The sequence below is a fragment of the Euphorbia lathyris genome, chromosome 4 (genome assembly GCF_963576675.1).
Source record: "Euphorbia lathyris chromosome 4, ddEupLath1.1, whole genome shotgun sequence".
NCBI classification, from domain to species: Eukaryota; Viridiplantae; Streptophyta; class Magnoliopsida; order Malpighiales; family Euphorbiaceae; genus Euphorbia; species Euphorbia lathyris.
In genome coordinates, this window is record NC_088913.1 from 18,541,235 (window position 1) to 18,561,022 (window position 19,788).

Below are 19,788 nucleotides of genomic sequence, written 5' to 3' on the forward strand. Positions count from 1 at the left end.
TAATAGCTATAGGTTGATTGGTGCAATTGAGAAATGGTATTTTAACAAATTGTATGCAATAATTGAAGTTTAAATTAAAAAAGGGAAAAAAAAAGGTCCTTTATGATAAATTTACAGCAGCTACAAAATTGAAATGAAAGTAAACTATTTTTTATTCTTCTTTTGCCAGTCAAGAATAGCCTTCTCAGATTCAGATAAATCTTGTTCATTCTTACCTTTGAGAGTTCCTTCTACAAAGTTAAAATAATCCTGATAGTTGCGCTTGTAATAGCTTTCCAATCTCTTCATTTCCAAAATGCAAACATATTAACATAAATAAAAATAAATAAAATACAGGATTAATTTAAACTTTATGGTTACATGTTTTTTTTTTCCAGATCGGTACATGTTTTTTCTTTCATATCGGTACCCAAATCTTGTGGTTTGCAAATGATTTTGTTAAATTTGGTCAATAAACGAACTCAAAATGGAAAGTTTCAAAAATGAAAGTTGTTTAGAATATTTATTATGGAACCACCTTTTTTATTTTCAGTGATTAATGTATTAGCCCCTTCAACTCAACAAATTTGTGTCCCTTTATATACATACATGACATTAATTAGCTCACTCAATTCACCAAATCTAACACTACGTGCCTTTTTAAATTTTTTATGTATGTTTCAAAGTAACGGAGGAGATCCAAATCAAGATGTAGAAGATGTATTAGAATGGATGCAGAAGGCGTCTGAATGATAATTTTTTAATTGAGAGGTTGTAAGGTGGTCACTAAGTAGAGGACACTCTAATTGACAAAATAGACAAGTTCAGGAGGCAGCGGAGGTATTAAGTATTCTTTTAATTTATTTATTTTTAAATCAAATAATTATATTATAAAGAATTTGAATACAAAGCTTCGAACAAAAAATAGGAGGTGGAAGAGACCAATCCATAAATCCCAATATAGAATAGGTCACTCGTACTAAGAGATAAGCAACTTTATTCGAAGAACGACTTGATAAAATTGACCATAATGTGTCGTTAAAAAAGGAACAAGATGTTATAAAAGTGCATCCGATTCAACTACAACATACTCAGAATTCACATTTATTTATGAAATAGGGAATGAGTATAATGTTATACCTCCTTGTCATTCTTGGCTTTGTTATCTTCTGATTTCTTCAAATATTCTGAAAAAGATAATTAACATTCATGAAATACAATACAACCAAACAGATTAATTAGTTAAAAAGAAATTACTAATAGAGAAGTAATACATACTGTCAAGAAGCAGAGTTTTGGAGTCATTAACAGGATAAACAGCAACTAAAGCAGATAAAATAATTCCCCTTTTTGAGAAAACAGATGCTGAAGAAGAAGAAGAAGTAGTTTGAGTATCTCTTCTTTGTACAGAATGAACATTTGAAGAAGCTATCTTGTTCACTGTAACAGTAAGTGCCATTAATACACTTTGAGATATTGAGCTCATTTTTCTTTTCTTTTTCTTTTTTAAATTACCATTACACACTCTTTTCTTTCTTTCTTTCTCTCTCAGCCACTGGTTTTCTTAGTGTTTTCTGAGTATGAAGATGAGATTGAAATTGATATTGATGGGGTTATCTTCTTTTCACTTGGGTCCAAATATCCTTCTCTTGTTGTCTCAGAAACTTTTTTTGGGTTATAACCAAAGCCTATTCTACTTTTCAAATCTTTATTTTGGGCCTCGTCTCATTTTCTATGGTGGGTTGAGTATTTGTTTCTACTTAATATAACACACTAAAGTTCAATCACTATCTTTAACCACGGGGTTGTGGTGGTTAAAGCTCATCCTCCTTTAACCAAAGATCCAAGGTTCGATGTCACCTTTGCAAATGGAAAGAATTTTTATGGACAGCAGTCCACCCCATAGAGGTGCAAACCACCTCCGAAAGGGGATAGTCACTACTGTCGACAGTGGATACCCTTACGAACGAACAAAAAAAAAACCACTGCCAGAGTTTTGATCCTACATGTACTACATTGTACTACATTGTACTACATTGTATCACACTTTATTTCATGATGAAATACTCAATCCGGTTTATAATAGATGTTTTAAAATTATAAATTTGATCTTTATAGAACGTTTTATATTATTAATACATTTGGAGCATTTTTTTTTATCAAATTTGCTGTTATTTATGATAAGAGAGAAGATTATATTATGTAAGTAATTCTAATTAAAGAATAGCATTTAAAAAAAACAAATTTTTTCATAAAAAGTAGTGTTTTAGAAGAGAAATATTAAGGGTGTTGTTATACCTAGCCTCAAATTCCTACCCCTAGCCCCGTGAAATGACGAAAATGCCCTTTCATGAGTTAAGGGTGAGAAAAAGCTATTTTTTATGCTCCCTCAACACTCGGGCGTGTGGCTATCATGCCTCACCGTGTGGTCGGGCGTGATAGCTACACGCCCGACCACAAGGTGAGGCGTGGGGCTATCACACCCGACCACACGGTGAGGCGTGATAGCCACACGCCCGACCTCATGGTGGGGCGTGATAGCCACACGCTCGCGTGTCGGGAGGAAAAAAAAAGCTAGTCCACTATTGAATTAAACCCGTAAATACCTGTTACGTAAAAAAAATTAGTCCGCTGTTGAATTAAACCCGTAAAAAAATTAGTCCGCTATTGAATTCAACCCGTAAATATCTGAATTAACAAAATAAAAATTTAACTAAAATTAACAAAATAAAGATTTAGTTAAACTAAATTAAACAAAATAAAATTTACAACAACTAAAATTTACAACATAAAAATTTAGTTAAACTAAATTAAACAAACTAAAAATTACAAAAATTTAATTAAATTTAACTAAATTAAAAAAAGTAAATAAATAATCCATAAACTCATCGTCATCCTCACCCTCGCCATCACCACGAGCTGCAGACTGACGAGCTGCAGACTCATCGTCATCCTCACCCTCGCCATCACCATATCTAGACGACGAGCAGATGACGGGACGGATTTCCCCCCGATAGTAGGTCGCTCCGTCTACAAAATTACACTAAATTAATCTAAAAATTTAACATATAAATTATAATCAAATTAATATCAAAATTTCACATATAAATTAAACCCCAAATTAATCTAAACATTTAACAATTTAATTAAAATGTAAATATAATTTAAAAAAAAATTTCAAAAACCCCTCGGGCGTATGAACATCACGTCCGAACCATAGGTCGGGCGTATGAACATCACGCCCGCACCATAGGTCAGGTCGTGCGTATGAATATCACGCCCGACCTATGGTGCGGGCATGAGGCTATCACGCCCGAACCACAGGTCGGGCGTGATATTCATACACCGGAACCGTAGGTCGGGCGTGATGTTCATACGCCCGACTACGATTTCAGCGTTTTTGAAAAATCGCCCACAGATTCCACCTTTAAGCTTAAATCAAAAAACAAAAATGGTAAATCTTACTATTTTCACTTTCCCTTTACAGTACTATTTTCACTTTCCCTTTACAGTTGTTGTTACGCTCCATGTTTTGGTTCACAAATTAGTCCGGATTTGATCAAAGAGTGTGTAGGGTGTTTGAGAGGTTTTGTGTTTTTTCAAATTTTGGGTAAAGGGTAGTTCGGTCTTTTGACGGGGCTAGAAGTGGAAATTCATGGCTGGATATAGTAATTCACAATATTAAAGGTAAATTAATCATTTTAATAGTAATCAACGTTAATCATAGGGAGTAGCATTTATAATTTTTTTGTATTATATTGCAAACAAAAAATTAAGTTCTTCACTATATAGCCAAGAAAAATAAAGTTCTTAAATATATAGCAAAGGATAAGCTTGAGTAGTAAACCCAATTATCAAGCAACGCCATAATGAAAATAGAACTTGTTAAGGAGTCAAAAGTCAAAACCTTTACACTTGGCTATTATCTGCATAATATAGAGATAAATACCATAAAAACCTTCTTATTATCATCTCCATATACAAACTCAATAAAATGTCTTCATTGTACATTAGAATATGTTAACTGCTATACAATGAGAGCTACTTCTCTATGCTCTTCCCATATCTGTCTCTCTCAGTATACGGAATTATAGAAAGGGTTTTGGGAGGTTTTGAAGGGAATATGACGGCTTTGCCGGCGAGATATTCCCTGGGGAACAATCGAATAACATATGCAAATGTAAATGCTTTTATGTTAGAATGAAATCATACCCAGCAGGTCGCTTGATTATTCTAATAGACGCTTGTGCTTGCACCAGGCAATAGCGAATACGTAGAGGAATACACATCCAGTACAGCCGCCCCCAACAGTCCATAGAAACTTCGGCATCCCTGTATCGACTTCCTCGTTAAATATCTCGATGTTGATATTCATGCCGAATATACCAGCCACTACAACGAAGCAGCTGATCACTAAGGTTGCTGTTGTCAACATGACACCCATTTGCAGCAGATGATTTTGTTTGTCATCGAGCATAATGTTGATGTAATCCTCTGTGTCGTCAACGTACTCCCTCAGCTACCCGATCAGAAAAAAAATGGAAAAACAGTGTTATGAAAGATGAATCTTATGCATAGACAGAATAGATTGCAACAATTTAAAACCGCAAGTAAAAACTACTAAGAACTATACCCGATCAGAAAGAATGGAAAAACAGTGTTATGAAAGATGAATCTTATGCATAAACAGAATAGATTGCAACAATTTAAAACCACAAGTAAAAACTACTAAGAACTATTTCTGGAACGAAAAGCAGGCACGGTGTTTCTAGCATCTATTTTTCTCGATGATAAAATGTGATTAAAAGGAAAGAAAGACGTGCAGAATACCAGGCAGGCTGCATCTGAGTGCATAAAAATCCTATATACCTACATAAAATCCCCGGAGATTCTGCTCTAACAATAACACAACATAATGTTAGAGAAAACGTCAAAATTTGGTTCTCTACTCTGCATAGTTTGCCATTTTGACCCCTTTGCTTCAATTTTGATATATTAAACTCCATGAACTTAAATTTTCACACCATCTAGCTCTTAATAGATGGTTCCAAAATACACGCAACAGTTTGACTACACGCCTTCTAACAGAGCATGTCATAAACTTCTACAGAAACTCAGTTAATGGTCGAATCTATAGGGCTCAAATGTGCCAAAAATTAAGTACATGAGCAAAAATGACAGAATTGTGCGAGTAGAGTGCCAAGTTTTATCTTTTGCTTATATTGACACAAACGTGACCTACATAAGACAAGGAATTTGCAGAAAACTAAGACGCATACAAGGAATTTGCAGAAAACTAAGATGCATACAAGGAATTTGCAGAAAACTAAGATGCATACCGTAGATAGTTTATTGAGTGTCCCGTCAATTTGGACAAAGTACGCCTCCAAGAGCATTTCAAGTTCCTCTACATCAAGCTGCTTGCTTATGGCACTTCTAGTTGTAGTGGTATGCGTTCTATGGCTGTCCCCCCTGCTCAGCATGGTTGGACCGCTGAATATATGATCCTGAGGGTTGTCAGTATTATCAACATCAAAGCTAGAAGAAGCCACATTCCCATCTAAGGCGACTTCAGCCGGAATCCTGGTGCAACAATGAGAATTTTCCATTGAAAACAGAGTACATCAATGGACTGGAAGAACTGAATTGCATACTCGTTAGTCATGGGGTAAAAACTAAAATTTAGTTCTTGTATTTGGTACAAATTGTCATTTTGGCTGGTGCTTAAATTTTGGCACATTTCATCTATTTTTATTTATTAAATTTGACTCTTGCCAAAAAATTTAGACATCGATGGATTGTTCTATTAGCTATGTATTGCATGCACCGGCACATGGTCAACCTATTATCTCTAATCATGTAACAATGTGGTATTAATTACACCATGGTCCTCCAACTACTAGAAATGGAATAGAAATACCACAAATCTTAAATTCTTAAAGAGAAAATCATCCGCGTTTAACTTTGGTTTCACACATGGTATTGTTGTCTGGAAACCAGCAAACACATCACCAAGATGTCACATGGATGACATGTCATCAAAATCTCACCACTTGGAAAATAAGAACACTTTTTACTATCAAAATGTTGCCACATGGATAATAAAAATGTATTCTTTTTTATGTTTTTTAATTTTCCACGTATCAAAATTTTGAAGACCTTTCATCCACATGGCATCTTCGATGAATGTATTTTTTAGTTACCGGACAAAAGGACCGTGGGTGAAACCTAAGTTAAAGAACGATGGTTTCTCGTCAAGAATTTAAGATTTATGTCAAATATGTTCTATTCCTGATAGTTGGAGGAGCGTGGATGTAATTAACTCGACAACGTGTCATATATTGGGATGAAACAGTCTGCCAAGGGCCAAATTCTACGAAAAAAGTGAAGCGACCAAATGTGTTCAAAATTGAAGCACAAGGGTCAGAGTGGCAAATTGTGCTAATAAGTGCAATTATATATTAAATACCTGTCATTAAAGTCTGCTTGCAGATATTCATCATCCATGTCATCTCTCCCATTAAAAGAAGCAGTCGAAGAATTTTCTAGTTGTTGCTTTTCTGTTAGATACATTTCAGCCATATCTTCGTCATCATCCAATAGGTGTTCCAATTCATCCCTAACCTAGAAATGAATAGGTAATCACAATTAATTAGATAATATACAGGAGAAAAAAATTGCAGTGACCATTATTAATGGCCAGCCAACCTTTTGAACACGGCCAGTTATTGCAACCAAACGGCTTTTAATTTGGCGGACACGTTCCAAATTGAGGGTACTGATCTTTGAAGTCAGTTTATCCAAAGCTGGATGAGCCTCTTGCTCAAGTGTTTTTGCCTGATTATGTACAGAAAACAAAATAAATGAAGGTTCAATCGAGACATTCTCAGAGCAGTTATGAATGTACCAAAGAGCTATCGACTCAAAATATGAATGCTTACTTCATTTTCTAAGCAACCACAAGCAGCTTCAAGGCATGCCTCAAGTGCAACAAACTCAAATGGAAGAACATTTGGCCCATCTCGATTCTCAAGTCCTGGTTTCCCGTCCACCTTACTAGCATCATCATGACCCTGAGGATGTGAAAAGTCCCCCGGAAAATCTTTATTACTTTCCATCCTTGATTGTGGATCTTCAGGGTTATACGAATTTGTCCAGTTTAGATCATTGCCCTCCTACACACAACAGAGAAAACAAAATGAAGTACAAATATGATACAAAATACAAGCTACAAAAGAATATTTACAAATTGAAAAGTTAAGTTCGTTCAGGAATAAAAAGAACAGAAAAAAGCACAAGCTTAAAGATTGAGAGACATTAATTCCAAAACTTGTAAATATGCCTAGTTAATTGTGCTAAAGATCAGTGATTTTCATGAAAGATGAACTTCACTAAGCTTTGTAAAATAGACTTCAACTATTAGAATGCATCCCAAGAACTTCAAGTCCTATCCTAAATTCTTCTCATGCACTGCAAAAACTTCTTTAAGGAGATGCAATAACTGCCAATAGACATAAATGCCAAACAAATTCATTAAGGATAGCCTCTAACAAGCCTTGAAAAAATCCTAATTCAGAACCAAACAACTATTCAGAGCTAAAATCTCTAGACTGTAAGAGATAGCACCCAAAATCAATACATGTACCAAATGAACCACATAAGCACTTATCTACTTCTCCTATGGCGTCCCTTAAAACAAATTCAAAGATAAGAGATTTGAATTGAAAAACGATGGTAAATATATCACACCCACATCAATTGTTCTTAATCAATCATCCAACCTATACGCACATTAAAACTCAAAAAAATAGACAAAAAACGAATTGATATTTATCACAAAATCCTAACACAATCGGAAAAAAATTAAGTCGGGAAATTAAATTGGGGGTATTACCTGTGCCTTTGTAGCATTATAATGGCACAAGAGTCTTCTCTGCAGCTCCTCAACAAACGGTGTAACAGATGGGTCTTTAGAATTCAACAAAAGAACCTCTTGGGCTGTAATTATGGCCTTGATATGCTCCAGATTGATGACGATAGCGCTCTCTCGACCCAAAATCGTTGATGGATAAGAGAGTTGGGGGTCGAGGATACGCAGGTCTCGAGCGGGTAGGCCGGTGCGTCGCATGATGGCATGTTTTCCCGCTTCCACGACCTGTGCCTGGCCGGTGGAGTCAAGGAGGAGCCAAGCCCGAACTCCGGTTCCTTTCTTCCGGGCAGTGGGGAGAACAGGTGGTCGAGTTAATGGATCGACGTCGTCATCGTGTTTTGCAAGAGGAGGTTGAGATCTCATTGTTGAATTGAAGAAAAACTCTGATTCTGGCTCCGGGACAGGGCGGATTTCAGAGCAGTTTGGGTACACTCATCAGATATAAAAACGGGTAAATTACACTCATGGCCACTGAACTTTATACATTTTAACATTATAGCATCAGAACTTGAATTCCTAATGGTATGATCACTGAATTTTACATTTTTTAACACTGGTGGCCACTCAACGCCTCAAAACGACCGTTGACAGCCTCAAAATAAAAAATTCAAAGAGTTAATGATATTCTAAGGAACTTTAATTCTTAAAAAAAAAAAATCATCTTGAGGTCATTTAAGTGTTGTTTGGTTAGAAATGAGTGAATTTTTAAATAGAGAAAGCTCCAATAAAAGTGATTTAAAAAAATAAAAAATGCGGTTTCATATTAAATATCGTTATGAATAACTTTAATTCTTGAATATTTCATTTTACGGTTATTAACAACCATTTTAAGGAGTTGGTTAAAGTTGAGTGGCTATCAATATTAAAAAATAAAAATTTAGTATTAAGAATTGAAGTTTAGGCACGGTATCAAAACTTACACTAAGTTAGTATTATTTTTTTTTATTAATATTACTATATCACTAGTGTAAATAAAAAAAATTTTGAGAAAAAAAAAGTTGTTTGTATTATTATTATTTTTTATATGAAAAAGAAGTGTACTATTAAAAAAAACGTGAATTGTTAAATACCGCCCATTTTTACTAGTTACCGCCTCCATTTTGATTTTTTATTTTTCCTTTTTTCATAATTTTGATCAAAAACTGAAAATTCTTTTTCCAAAATCACAAATCCGAACAACAATAATTAAAATTATGAAAATAATTGATATGTGACAATCCGAACCCCGAAAATAGATGATTATGAGTCGGAAACATTAAAATTTACATTTTTTTTCAAAAAAATCATGAACATAATAATGCATATTTTCTGTGATGATTTTGCATTTTTCGTCATAAAAAATTAGAGAATTTTATATTTTTTCGTCACAAAAAATTGAACAATTTAACATTTTCCATCACTAAAAATATTAAATTTGTGCCTAGGCCCAATTTTAACCTAAGCGGGTGGCTGACCCGCCAAGCCAATAGTTTGGGAGGGTGAAACACCCGCCCAGCCAATGGCTTGGGCGGATGCTATATCAAAAAAAAGTATTTAAGAAGCGTATGTTACAACAGTCAATTTACTCTTTAAATATCAAAAAAATAATTTAAATTTCTCTCTAATAATTTAAATTTCTCTCCAATTGTAGAAGAAAAAACAAATTTTACTTTTATTAAGAGATTTTTATTAGAACATTTGTTTTTTTTTTTTTTTTTGAAAGAATTAGAACATTTGTTAGTAGTTATATTTATCAATATATTTTTGTCAGTAATTATTAAAAATAAATAAAAATTTGTAAAATTTGAGAAAATTTAACTTTTAAACCAATAAAAATTGGTTTATTAGAGAGTATGTAATTCAATTTATCCGTAATATTTTTCTCCTCCTAAAGAGAAAAGAAAAAAAGTATGTAATTCAATATAATTTTTCTGAATTAAATTGTCCTTTAGTTTGTTCTCGAAATCAAAATAAACTATTCTTAACTATGGAAATAAAAATGGAAATAAAAGGAGCATAATTAAACTAAGAATAACATTTATTCTTCCATAAAAAAAAAAGAAAAATATTTATTCTTATGCTGCTTTTCTTTTTCATAATAATAAGAATAAAGAATATGAAGAGTCCACTTGTCCTAGAATAAAGTAGTCGTGCCAATGAGGGTTGGTCCGAGTGGTAAAGCATTGAACCTCTACTTAATAGGTTTGAGGTTCGATTTTCCACTACATCAAATTAAAAAAATGTTGCAAAATACATATACAGACTTAAAAATTTCATTATCATTTCGAAAAGTTATACAAATATAGTCTGTAGAAGAATGGAAGTTTCTCACTTACAGAATAATTTTTTCCCTTAAACAAAATTTGTAATGAATTTCTAGTATTCCAAGTGTTTTTCACATGATATAGTAAGATAACCAGCGATCAACCATAGCTAGACACTCCTTAGGCTTATACTCCGGAGCTGTGTGGCCTCCTCCCTATCAAAATCAACAACCATTTTAGTTTATCTTCACTTTATAATTGCACAATAATACATGCACCTTAATGACCAAATGAATTTGATCATTCACTGTTAGATATAAGCTGTAGGATGCTTTGAATCTTAACTCTATAATTCTAATAAGCCTATATCTAACGGTAAATGACCAAATACTCTATGGTCATTAAGGTCCATGTGATCAAAACCGTGTACAATAATTTGTAGAAAATGTGTTATTTTTCTTGCCTTCACAGTGTTAAAGACCAGGCCATCTCCAATTGTGTGAGCATACTTGATTGTGAATCTGTAAAAAACGAAAAGTGACAAAATATTAGTAGAATGCATCCATATGGCATTTGACAATAACGCTATTAACGTTGTAGCTCTTAAACTTCATTTAAAAGTCAGGTAAATTACACGCATAGATTACTTTCTAATAGAAGTCCATTCACCTTTGACCATTCCAATAGCAGATAATCCTTCGTTGTAGAGTGATAAAAATGATATTCTAAGCAATTTTAATTCCTGAATTTTTTGGTTTTGGGATCATTTAGGTGTTTTTTGGTCGGGAGAAAGAAAGTGTCTACTTAGAGAGAGGGAAAGTCGAAAATGGTGATTTGGAAAATCGAAAAAAATGTGGTTCCATAAGGATTTAGGTTCTAAACAACTTTAATTCTTGCGCATTTCTATTTTGAACGGTCATTTACTTTCATAAGAGACATTTATGTTAGTAAAAGACAAAGTTTCTAGACTTTTATGTCCGGTTTTGAAGTTCAGGGGTCATAAAGAAAGATCAAAGTTGAGGACTTGTGGGTATAATTTGCCTCATAAAAATCTTTGAACTTTATAGTATACTAATATTAAAATCCAAATCAAAGAAATCCATTAAAAAATTTAACGAAATGATTGTATGAAAATAGTATTAGAACATGATAACATGCATAAAAAAAGAGTCATGTAGTCAAATTTGTCCTTGTTGTCATAATTTAGTTGATTTTTCAAAACAGATATTCTTTGATTTAGATTTTAATATTAGTATAATGTAAAGTTGAAGAATTTTTGTCACAAAATGAAGCTAGGAGCTATACCAACAGTAGCATAGTTCAAGAGCCACAGATGTATTTTATCCTTCAACTTGCCTTGAGGATCAATTTGATCCAAATGAACTTTGGATACCAATTTAGTCCACAACTAGTCATTTTTTGTTGAATTAGTTCAAAAGTGACACGTATCAGTACATTTTTCGCAGGGTTTTTCATTTTTTTATGTCAATTTCTCGACTCTTTTAAGTTAATTTGACAAATAATGCCTAGTTAAAGGATTAAATTGATACCCGAAATTCGATTTAGAACAAATTAAGCCTTGATTCGGAAGGAAAAGAAATGGAGTTTTTGAGACTAACCCGGCTATTTGACCATCAACATACCAAGGTCTCCAGTCATCTACAGTGCTTAAATTGAGGGAGTGAATCCATACTATTGTACCAGTGTAAGGAATTAGCATATCATGGTCGCCACTGCAAGAAGCCAAGGAATAAGATAACAATCAACAACTCCAAGGAAAATGTTCACTTAAATTTATGATATTTGAAGAGAAACATAGCAAGCCAATTAAAGATCAAATGCTGATTCTTTGACACAATTTATCATTATGATTTATGTAATTCTATTTCGACATATCACCCGTATAAACTTATCAAGTTTAGACCTCCGATACCCTTATTTGCTGATTTGGTAGACGTCAAAGGGGAGCACCTCCTGCTATGTAAACTTTGAAATCTGCCAAATCAGTAAATGAGGGTGACCTGAGATCCATAATTGACAAGTTTAGGTGTGCATGATAGGTCCAAATGGAAATACAGGGTGTCAAATAGAAAAAAATGTCAAATTTAGGTGTGTAATTATGTAAACCAAAAAATTTGTTTTTACAATTAGTTTATCTACTTGAAAGGGTCAAATTTTCCCCTCATGTTATTGGAGAAGTTTAAATTTTATCACCATGGTAGAAACTTCTCAATTTTACCCTCATGGCAGCAAATCTAGTTCAAATTTACCGTTTTCTAAATAAATGCGGACGAAAATTACAGAATTCCTTGAAAAAGAGTAAAATCGAGTTAGAATTTCTACCATGTGGGAAAAATTGAGCTATTTTATACAATGAAAATAACCTTATTGAAAAAATTGACTCTTCCCCAATTAGGAAAGTATGTCAAGTACAAAGTCCAAATGTTGACTTCTCCCAATCAAGGAAATGACGAAAATATTACCTGTAGACCATGCCTCGATAACCACCATAGATCAGTTGTTTATGATAAATGACAGTGCTCAGTAGGTTATAAGTGTAAGCAATGGTTTTGTTACATCTCATCCATTGGTCTATGGTGCCCTGCTCACCAGTAAAAGAAACAAAAAATGCATTTAAACATACTGGTTAAACTAAGGCGATCCCCCAAACTTTGAAAATCATCGATTAGCTTCTTGAAGTTGCTTAAAATGACATGATTAACTTTTTATGCCTTATATAACAGAGAAAAATAGAGATGTACACAAGTTGAAATGCATATCACTCTAAGCAAATTCTGAGAGCCAATAGGTCAGTTTAAGCAAATTCAAGTCGTCAATAGATCACTTTAAACAAGTTCGAAGTGCTAATAAGACATCTACAAAGTTCATGGGGGCACGCATCAGATCATTAAGCTTGAAGTTAACGTGAAGGGACTTACATTGCGAATATTAAGAGCACTCTGGACGCTTTCATCATTTGCCCATATGTAAGATAACACATAATTTTCATTCTGCAAGATAAGACAGGTTATTGCATGAAAACGTTAGGATTGTAATGTAATCAGTTCAGGAATATCTAGTAACTCATCACAACTACGTTCAAAAATTCTACATTCGCTAGTTATAAAGTTAATTTAAGAAAACCTTTGAGGTATCTTTCGGGATAGAATTAGACTTAAGTTGGGTCAATTGCATATGTTTAGTCCTTCAAATTTCACATTCTAAGAGTCTAGCTGTAAAAGTGAGGAATGTGTTAAGTATCCCACATTGGAGGTGTTGAGTAACTCACATTGACTGGCATGTTAAGTCTCGCACCTTTTTTTATAGTCTAAGTATCTCATACTAGTTAGCTTTAAAAGAAAACGAAAATATAAAAGTGCGAGATAATTATCACTTTGAGGTGCTTTTTAGGTGAAGTTAGACCTCAAATTCTCAACAAATTATACATCCTATTATAAGAGAGAAGAGCTAGGAAGAGAGATTACTCTGCACCAATTGTCAGGTAGTCTTTGTGATGACAAAGCAATGTCTATTTCCGGATCATCAAAAAATTGGTTCCCCCATTTCAAGCCCTGAGGTTTTGGAGATGCAAAACTACACTTTGGTTCCAATATTTGTGCATCACATACTTTCAAAGTGCACTGCAATTTCCACTCATTTCTCATCAGAAAAAATAAAATGTAGAGAAGCGTACATAAAGTAGGATGAGAAACAACTCTGTTTTCACTCCATTCAACAACTGAAAGAAGCCCTTCTAACCTCTGCAATATGCTGAATTGTATCCATACAATCAGCATTGCTCACATTTGGGGCTATGTATTCACCAGAACAGTATAATCTTGCATCCTGGAAAAGCACAAAATATGTCATTAGAGCTGTGAATTTCAGACACGAAAACGTAATTTACAACCCATTGCCTCTCAACTTCGGCCTTACTTTGTTTATGGCCCGTGAACTTAAACAGGACATAAAAGTCCCAGGACTTTGCCCTTTACTAACATAAAAGTTCCTTGACCACTCAATAATAGGTACCTCTCCATTGTAGAGTTGCATAAGCAACTCTAATTCTCGAACTTTTGGGTTTTGAGTCATAATAGGCATTAACTAAGCAAAACAGTGTGTTTTGCTCAAGTAGGAAAAAGCCACACTTTACATAGTGTAACGGCTACTTTAAGGAATAGATAGGAAGGGTATAAATAGATAGATAGAGAGAGAGAGAGAGAGAGTTAGGTTTAACTTTTCAATTTGGGAATACCTCAATCTTCTTCCCCTTTTCATTCTCTGTAAAAATTCATCACCATTCTCTGTAATCCCTATTAAAGTCATTTAGGTCTTGTTTTGTTAGGAGAGAAAAAGCTCCGGAAATTGTGAGTTGGAAAATCGAAAACGTGGTTCTAAACAACTTTAACTCTTAGACTTTTCCATTTTGAAGTCGTCAACACTCATTTTGAGGTGTTTACTTTCATAGGGGACTTTTATGTTAATAAAGGGTAAAGTTCAAGGACTTCTATGTTCTGTTTTGAAGCAGGACTATAAAGAAAGTAAGCCAAAGTTGAGGGGCCATGGGTGTAATCTACCCCCAATTTTTAGAGACAACTTATCATTTCTGTTGCATTTATATCATATATAAAATCATGTAGAATATATAGATTACATAACATGATTATTACACGACATCCCATTTTTAATACCCGTGTTTGTCATTGCTTTCTCATGATTATTGACAAAATAAGTGCTGAATGAAAGCAGTGAGTGCTATAAACTTTCATCAAATTCTGGTTTCTCTTAGTGGATTAGGACTTGACATAGATTATTCCAGTATTTTCAAATTAAATGTGTTCAACTTCAAAACTGCAGGCAAACCCTCTAATCTAGTCAATTGTTTGTCCATATAATTTATGTATATACGAAACTGTGCAAGTAAGAAATATAATCTCATATTACCTGGTAAAGTTCATCTGATATCAGTCCAACTCGGTGGAAATATTCAATTCTTGAATTCTCATCATTATGCAAATCTGTAACTGGATTGCCAAGCATGTATCCCTAATTCAAATTTTAAGCAACATCATTAGTCTCAGAGCACACAATTACCTGAAAACATAAAGCTCAACGAATCGAAAACAACTCAGTTCAAAACATAATATAGCTAGAGCAAGCATTTAAATTGAAATGTACCTGGAGATTCAAGTATGGCTTGTGTCCGGCTCTGTTTCCTGCAATACAATCACCGGAAAATCTCTCAGCTAGAAATTAAAGTGGACGAGAAACTATAGAAGCCGAACCAGAACATCATTTATATTTTGCTATACCTTCTGCAACTTCTAGAGTAACTTGGGGAACAATCATGCCAGAATATGAATCACCAGAAATATAAAGTGGGTTGTACTTGAATTTGGGATGATCCGCTATCCACTGCAGCACAACTTACAGCATTAGTATAAAGTTGAACCCTTCAATTCAGAAGGGAATATTGATTCAGTTCTTTCTGTACAGATAAAATCATAGGAAAATGGGGGCTGACCTTCCTAAGAAACTCATAAATTGAAATTGCTGATTCTGTGTCTGAGGTATAGTATCCTTCTGGAGTTGTTGAGTAGGAAAATCCGGTCCCAACTGGTGCGTCGAGGAAGATAATATTGGCAATCTGAAGAATTACCAGAGCTGTAATAAGATTAATAAAGGAATTGTCTAAAGAGCAAGAAAAAAAAAACATCAAAAAGAGACTTATCCACACCTTTGTCCATGAGTATTCATTATTTAGAAATGATGGCAAACTTCCATTGAAAGATAAATAATCATAATTTAATGGACCTACATAGAAGTTAAGATGTCAATTAGACAAAACAAAGGCAAATACACATACTTAAAACAAACATGATGAAGCTTTTGATAAAAGCTTAAACTACAAGAACAAATGGATCTTTCCCTTTTTTTTTTCAGATAAAACACTAATTGGATAAAATAGGAAAATGGCTTTTTTTTTTTTTAATACAGGCGCAACGGACTTTGTTGTCGTGTGACCGAGAGGTCAAGGGTTCGAGTCTTAGGAGCGGCCTCTTGCCAACAAATTGGCAGGGGAAGGCCTGCCCCCAATACACCCTTGTGGTGGAACCCCTCTTTGGACCCTCGCTTAGTGGGAATGCGTAGTGCACCGGGCCGCACTTCACAGAATTTGGTTCAGTTGTTATTGTTTAAGGGTTGCTCTTGCTATAGTTGTTGTTGGTAGCTAATATTAAGAGGCGGGGCCATGGTAGGACAGTACGTGCTATTTTTACAGATTCCAAGTCTGACTCAGAAATAGGTGGGCTAGGACCAAGCCCAAGCTAATAGTCCAGGACCAAGCCCGGACTATTGAACATGGACTTGGGCGGGCACCCGCAAGTGTGAATTTTTTATTATCCACACAACCAACTTCCAAAATTGAAAATATACCAGCAGAATCAGTTAACAATCTAGCATACTAAAACAATGCAGGACCCAGAAGAGAAAGACAAACCCTTTACTAATATATCATTCAGACAAATCGTCGAACACCTTATGATCAATCATACAGCACAATCTTAATCCTAATTTCTTTCAAACCACAATTCAAAATTTGTCATCCTTACTAATAAAATACCAAATTAACAAAAAGAAGAGCATACCAATTTCATAAACCAAGCCAGAGAAACCAGAACAACCAGGACCACCAGTTAGCCATAGCAGAAGAGGGTCTCTAATTGGGTTCCTCTCTGATTCAACGAAGTAGTAAAAAAGCTGCAATTGATCTAAATCACCCACACCTACATATCTGAAACACAAATCATCAATCTTTGTTTTCTTTTATTTTCCTGATTACATATATAATTTGAATAAAATCTGAAACTTACCCAGTTTCCAGTATAAATGGAAGTTCACCATCATAACCAGGCAGAGTCTTCACAATGTGCTTTGAAGCAACAAAATTTGATAGAAATAGTAAAAGTAGAACTTGCAAATATACCCACAAGGAATGGCTACAAAATAATTCCATCCCTCAACTGGTTTCAGAAGAACAAGTACTGTTTAATTAGTGTGAAAATGGATAATCTTTTAGAAATGAATATTGTTGTAACTAGATTATAAAAGTACCATCTAAAGTATTTTCTAATTGAATGGAAAGTAATGGCATCTAACATTCTTCTTGGTTCTTACTACCAAATTTTGAGGGTTTTTTATGTTGGGGAACTTTTACGTATGGAAATATAAGAGCTATGAATTTCTGATGGGCTCTGCAGAGTTGAGTCACAAGTCACAACTAACTTTCTTGGATCAAATCTTGGTGGTAATGGTAGACAATTCCATACTTATATTTTCCCATGTGTTTTGTATTTTTTAATTGAAAAGATTAATTTTAAAGTAATTAATTTATTAGTCTCTATATTTTGACAAAACACACTTGTAGACACCGAGTCGGAGGACCTGTGACGAAAACCCATAACAAGACGGTTGAAGCGGTCGGTTCCGATAATTTAAAGCAAAAATAATAATAAGAATCACAAGAGGGCCTGTAGGGGTTGCGGTCGTCGAGTGGACGGCTCGCGAGTGCTCAGCGGCGCTGGGCGAGCGCCTAGCGGCAGCCGGCGCGCGTCCGGCAGCGCGGGGCGCACGCCCAGCGGCGGCGGGGCGCGCACGCCCAACCTACGTTGGGCGTGCGCCCAACATCGGTCGGGCGAACGCCCGACATCCGTTGGGCGCACGCCCAACGACGTTGGGCGCGCGCCCAACGTCTGTTGGGCGCGCGCCCAACAGAGGTTGGGCGTTCGCCCAACACTAGTTGGGCGTCCGCCCAACCATTTTGGGCGTAGCCCGACGCCCTTCGGGCTACGCCCAAAATCTTTTGGGATCCGTGCCTATAAAAGGCACGGATCCCCATGCATTTGAGAGGAGGATTTTTGAGAGCTTCTCACTCTAAAACATTTTTTAGAGAGAGAAAGTTATTTTTTTGGGAAAAAACATTTTTTTTCCTAAAAAATCCGAATTTCCTAAAAGTTAAAATTTTACCAAAAACACCGGAAAATCACGGTTCGTGGAATCAACCGACTTCAACTGTCAATACCGATCTTGAGGTATTATCCGAGGACTAGACTCGTTTTATTTTATTTAAATTATTTTCTTTGTTTATTTATTTTTATGTTATAATTTTATTTACTTAGTCAGTTATTTATTTATCATGTTTTATTTAATCTTCCGTATTTATTTAATTTTTGTCTCGTATTAAATAAACGTTTGGTTTTGTTTTGAAATAAAAAAACCTCGCTTTAACATCCCAATATGAACCGTGATCCGATTCAAAGGTAGTTCGGGATTAAGAAACGTTGTAATTATAAGTTTTGGAAAATATTTCTAAAGAACGTTTTAAAAGAAAACATCGTTTTAGGAGTCTCCGTTATAGACTGTGATCCAATTTGGGTAGTTCGGAGGTCCAAAACGATAGAATAGGGACTGCTGTTGATATTCTGCCTTTTCTGTCACTAACAGCAGATTAGCGACGGATTTTCTGTCGGTAATCTGCTGGAATCCGAAAATCCATCTTTTAACCCTCTTTTCTCAACTTTTTTGATATTTCTACTTGTATATATATGTATATAACTATGTAATATATTTATAAAAATTATTTTTGGGCCCTATAACTATTAATTATGTATTATATAGCTATTTATTTCATATTTGGGATTTAATTCGTTTTGACTTAGTTTTGTAAAGTATTATATTTGTATATATATATAGTTTTGGCATATTTGAGTTATATTAGCTCTTATTTAGGGTGAAAGTTATGTTCTATATATTTAATACTTAAAACTATTTAGAACTAAATGTCATTCTTTACATTTATGAACTTTCTTCATTGTTTTCACATGTTTTGAATTAGAATAAAAAGGCATTATATTTAGTATTCTTTTCATTTTCTTTATTATATCATATAGTATTTCATACTTGTTTTTATCTATAAATATATCCTTATTTTTAGATAAAACTATGTATATATATGTATTTTTATTCTATTTTTGCATATAGGTATATATTTCAAATACATTTGGTTGGGTAAATTTGGTCTTGATTTGTTAATTATTGTAATTATGTTCAAGTAAGGGCTAATTGAGTGAAAAAGGGAAAACAAAAGATAAAAAAGAGATTTCAAGTTGTTTGTTTAAATTAAAAGCTTTTCTAGATATTCCTAAAGTGTAAATAACGTTTTTTTGTCTGTGTAAAGGGTTTTCTTTATTGAAATGTTGTTTCGATCTTAATGCAAGAAAGAACCAACCTTAGGGACGCTTATGGTTGCACTATGCCATTTTCCCTTTCACATGACACAAGATACATGACAGACATTTGTTTTCATGTCGTCTGAATATGTTTCGTGACAGTATTTTAATTCTATGTCATCGGAAGGTGATAACAACCCAAATTATTCTTGAATAAGGAATAAGGAAAAATTAATAGAAATAATGGCAAACCATTATTCCTTCTAAAAGAGATATTTATACATGATTAATGTGGAATTAATGATAATTAATGCAGGGGAGAATATGCAAATAATGAGGAAAAGGAAGGAGTCTCTAGCATTATGCCACGCCACGTGGACCATGGCGAGATACGCCATAACGAGATACG

General features: G+C 34.3%; 3 protein-coding genes across 5 annotated transcripts; all 3 read right to left on the reverse strand.

The window, feature by feature from the left end:
* LOC136227609 (uncharacterized) lies at positions 1-1,601 on the reverse strand. Its single transcript, XM_066016315.1, has 3 exons — positions 1,258-1,601; positions 1,120-1,166; positions 1-282 (listed from the first exon to the last, which is right to left on the reverse strand). The coding sequence occupies exons 1-3, from the start codon at positions 1,463-1,465 to the stop codon at positions 145-147; spliced, it is 393 nt and encodes a 130-aa protein (XP_065872387.1). The 5' UTR covers positions 1,466-1,601; the 3' UTR covers positions 1-144.
* A 2,245-nt stretch (positions 1,602-3,846) lies between these two features.
* LOC136226686 (magnesium transporter MRS2-3) lies at positions 3,847-8,330 on the reverse strand. Its single transcript, XM_066015311.1, has 6 exons — positions 7,874-8,330; positions 6,921-7,154; positions 6,688-6,816; positions 6,449-6,603; positions 5,319-5,562; positions 3,847-4,498 (listed from the first exon to the last, which is right to left on the reverse strand). The coding sequence occupies exons 1-6, from the start codon at positions 8,270-8,272 to the stop codon at positions 4,208-4,210; spliced, it is 1,452 nt and encodes a 483-aa protein (XP_065871383.1). The 5' UTR covers positions 8,273-8,330; the 3' UTR covers positions 3,847-4,207.
* A 1,809-nt stretch (positions 8,331-10,139) lies between these two features.
* Positions 10,140-17,340, reverse strand: LOC136225489 (serine carboxypeptidase-like 18). 3 transcript variants are annotated; one of them, XM_066013533.1, is made up of 14 exons: positions 17,025-17,335; positions 16,800-16,945; positions 15,890-15,966; positions 15,677-15,799; positions 15,465-15,567; positions 15,331-15,368; positions 15,097-15,198; positions 13,912-13,998; positions 13,638-13,793; positions 13,092-13,163; positions 12,636-12,754; positions 11,772-11,885; positions 10,616-10,673; positions 10,140-10,367 (listed from the first exon to the last, which is right to left on the reverse strand). In XM_066013533.1, exons 1-14 carry the CDS (start codon positions 17,165-17,167, stop codon positions 10,284-10,286), a joined length of 1,422 nt encoding a protein of 473 aa, XP_065869605.1. In that variant the 5' UTR covers positions 17,168-17,335; the 3' UTR covers positions 10,140-10,283. The 3 variants fall into 3 exon arrangements, 2 of the variants coding, with proteins under 2 accessions (XP_065869605.1, XP_065869606.1); XR_010687108.1 differs by lacking the exon at positions 10,140-10,367 and adding an exon at positions 12,086-12,147 and having other exon boundaries at positions 17,025-17,340; XM_066013534.1 differs by lacking the exons at positions 10,140-10,367; positions 10,616-10,673 and adding an exon at positions 12,086-12,173 and having other exon boundaries at positions 17,025-17,340.
* Positions 17,341-19,788: the final 2,448 nt, after the last annotated feature.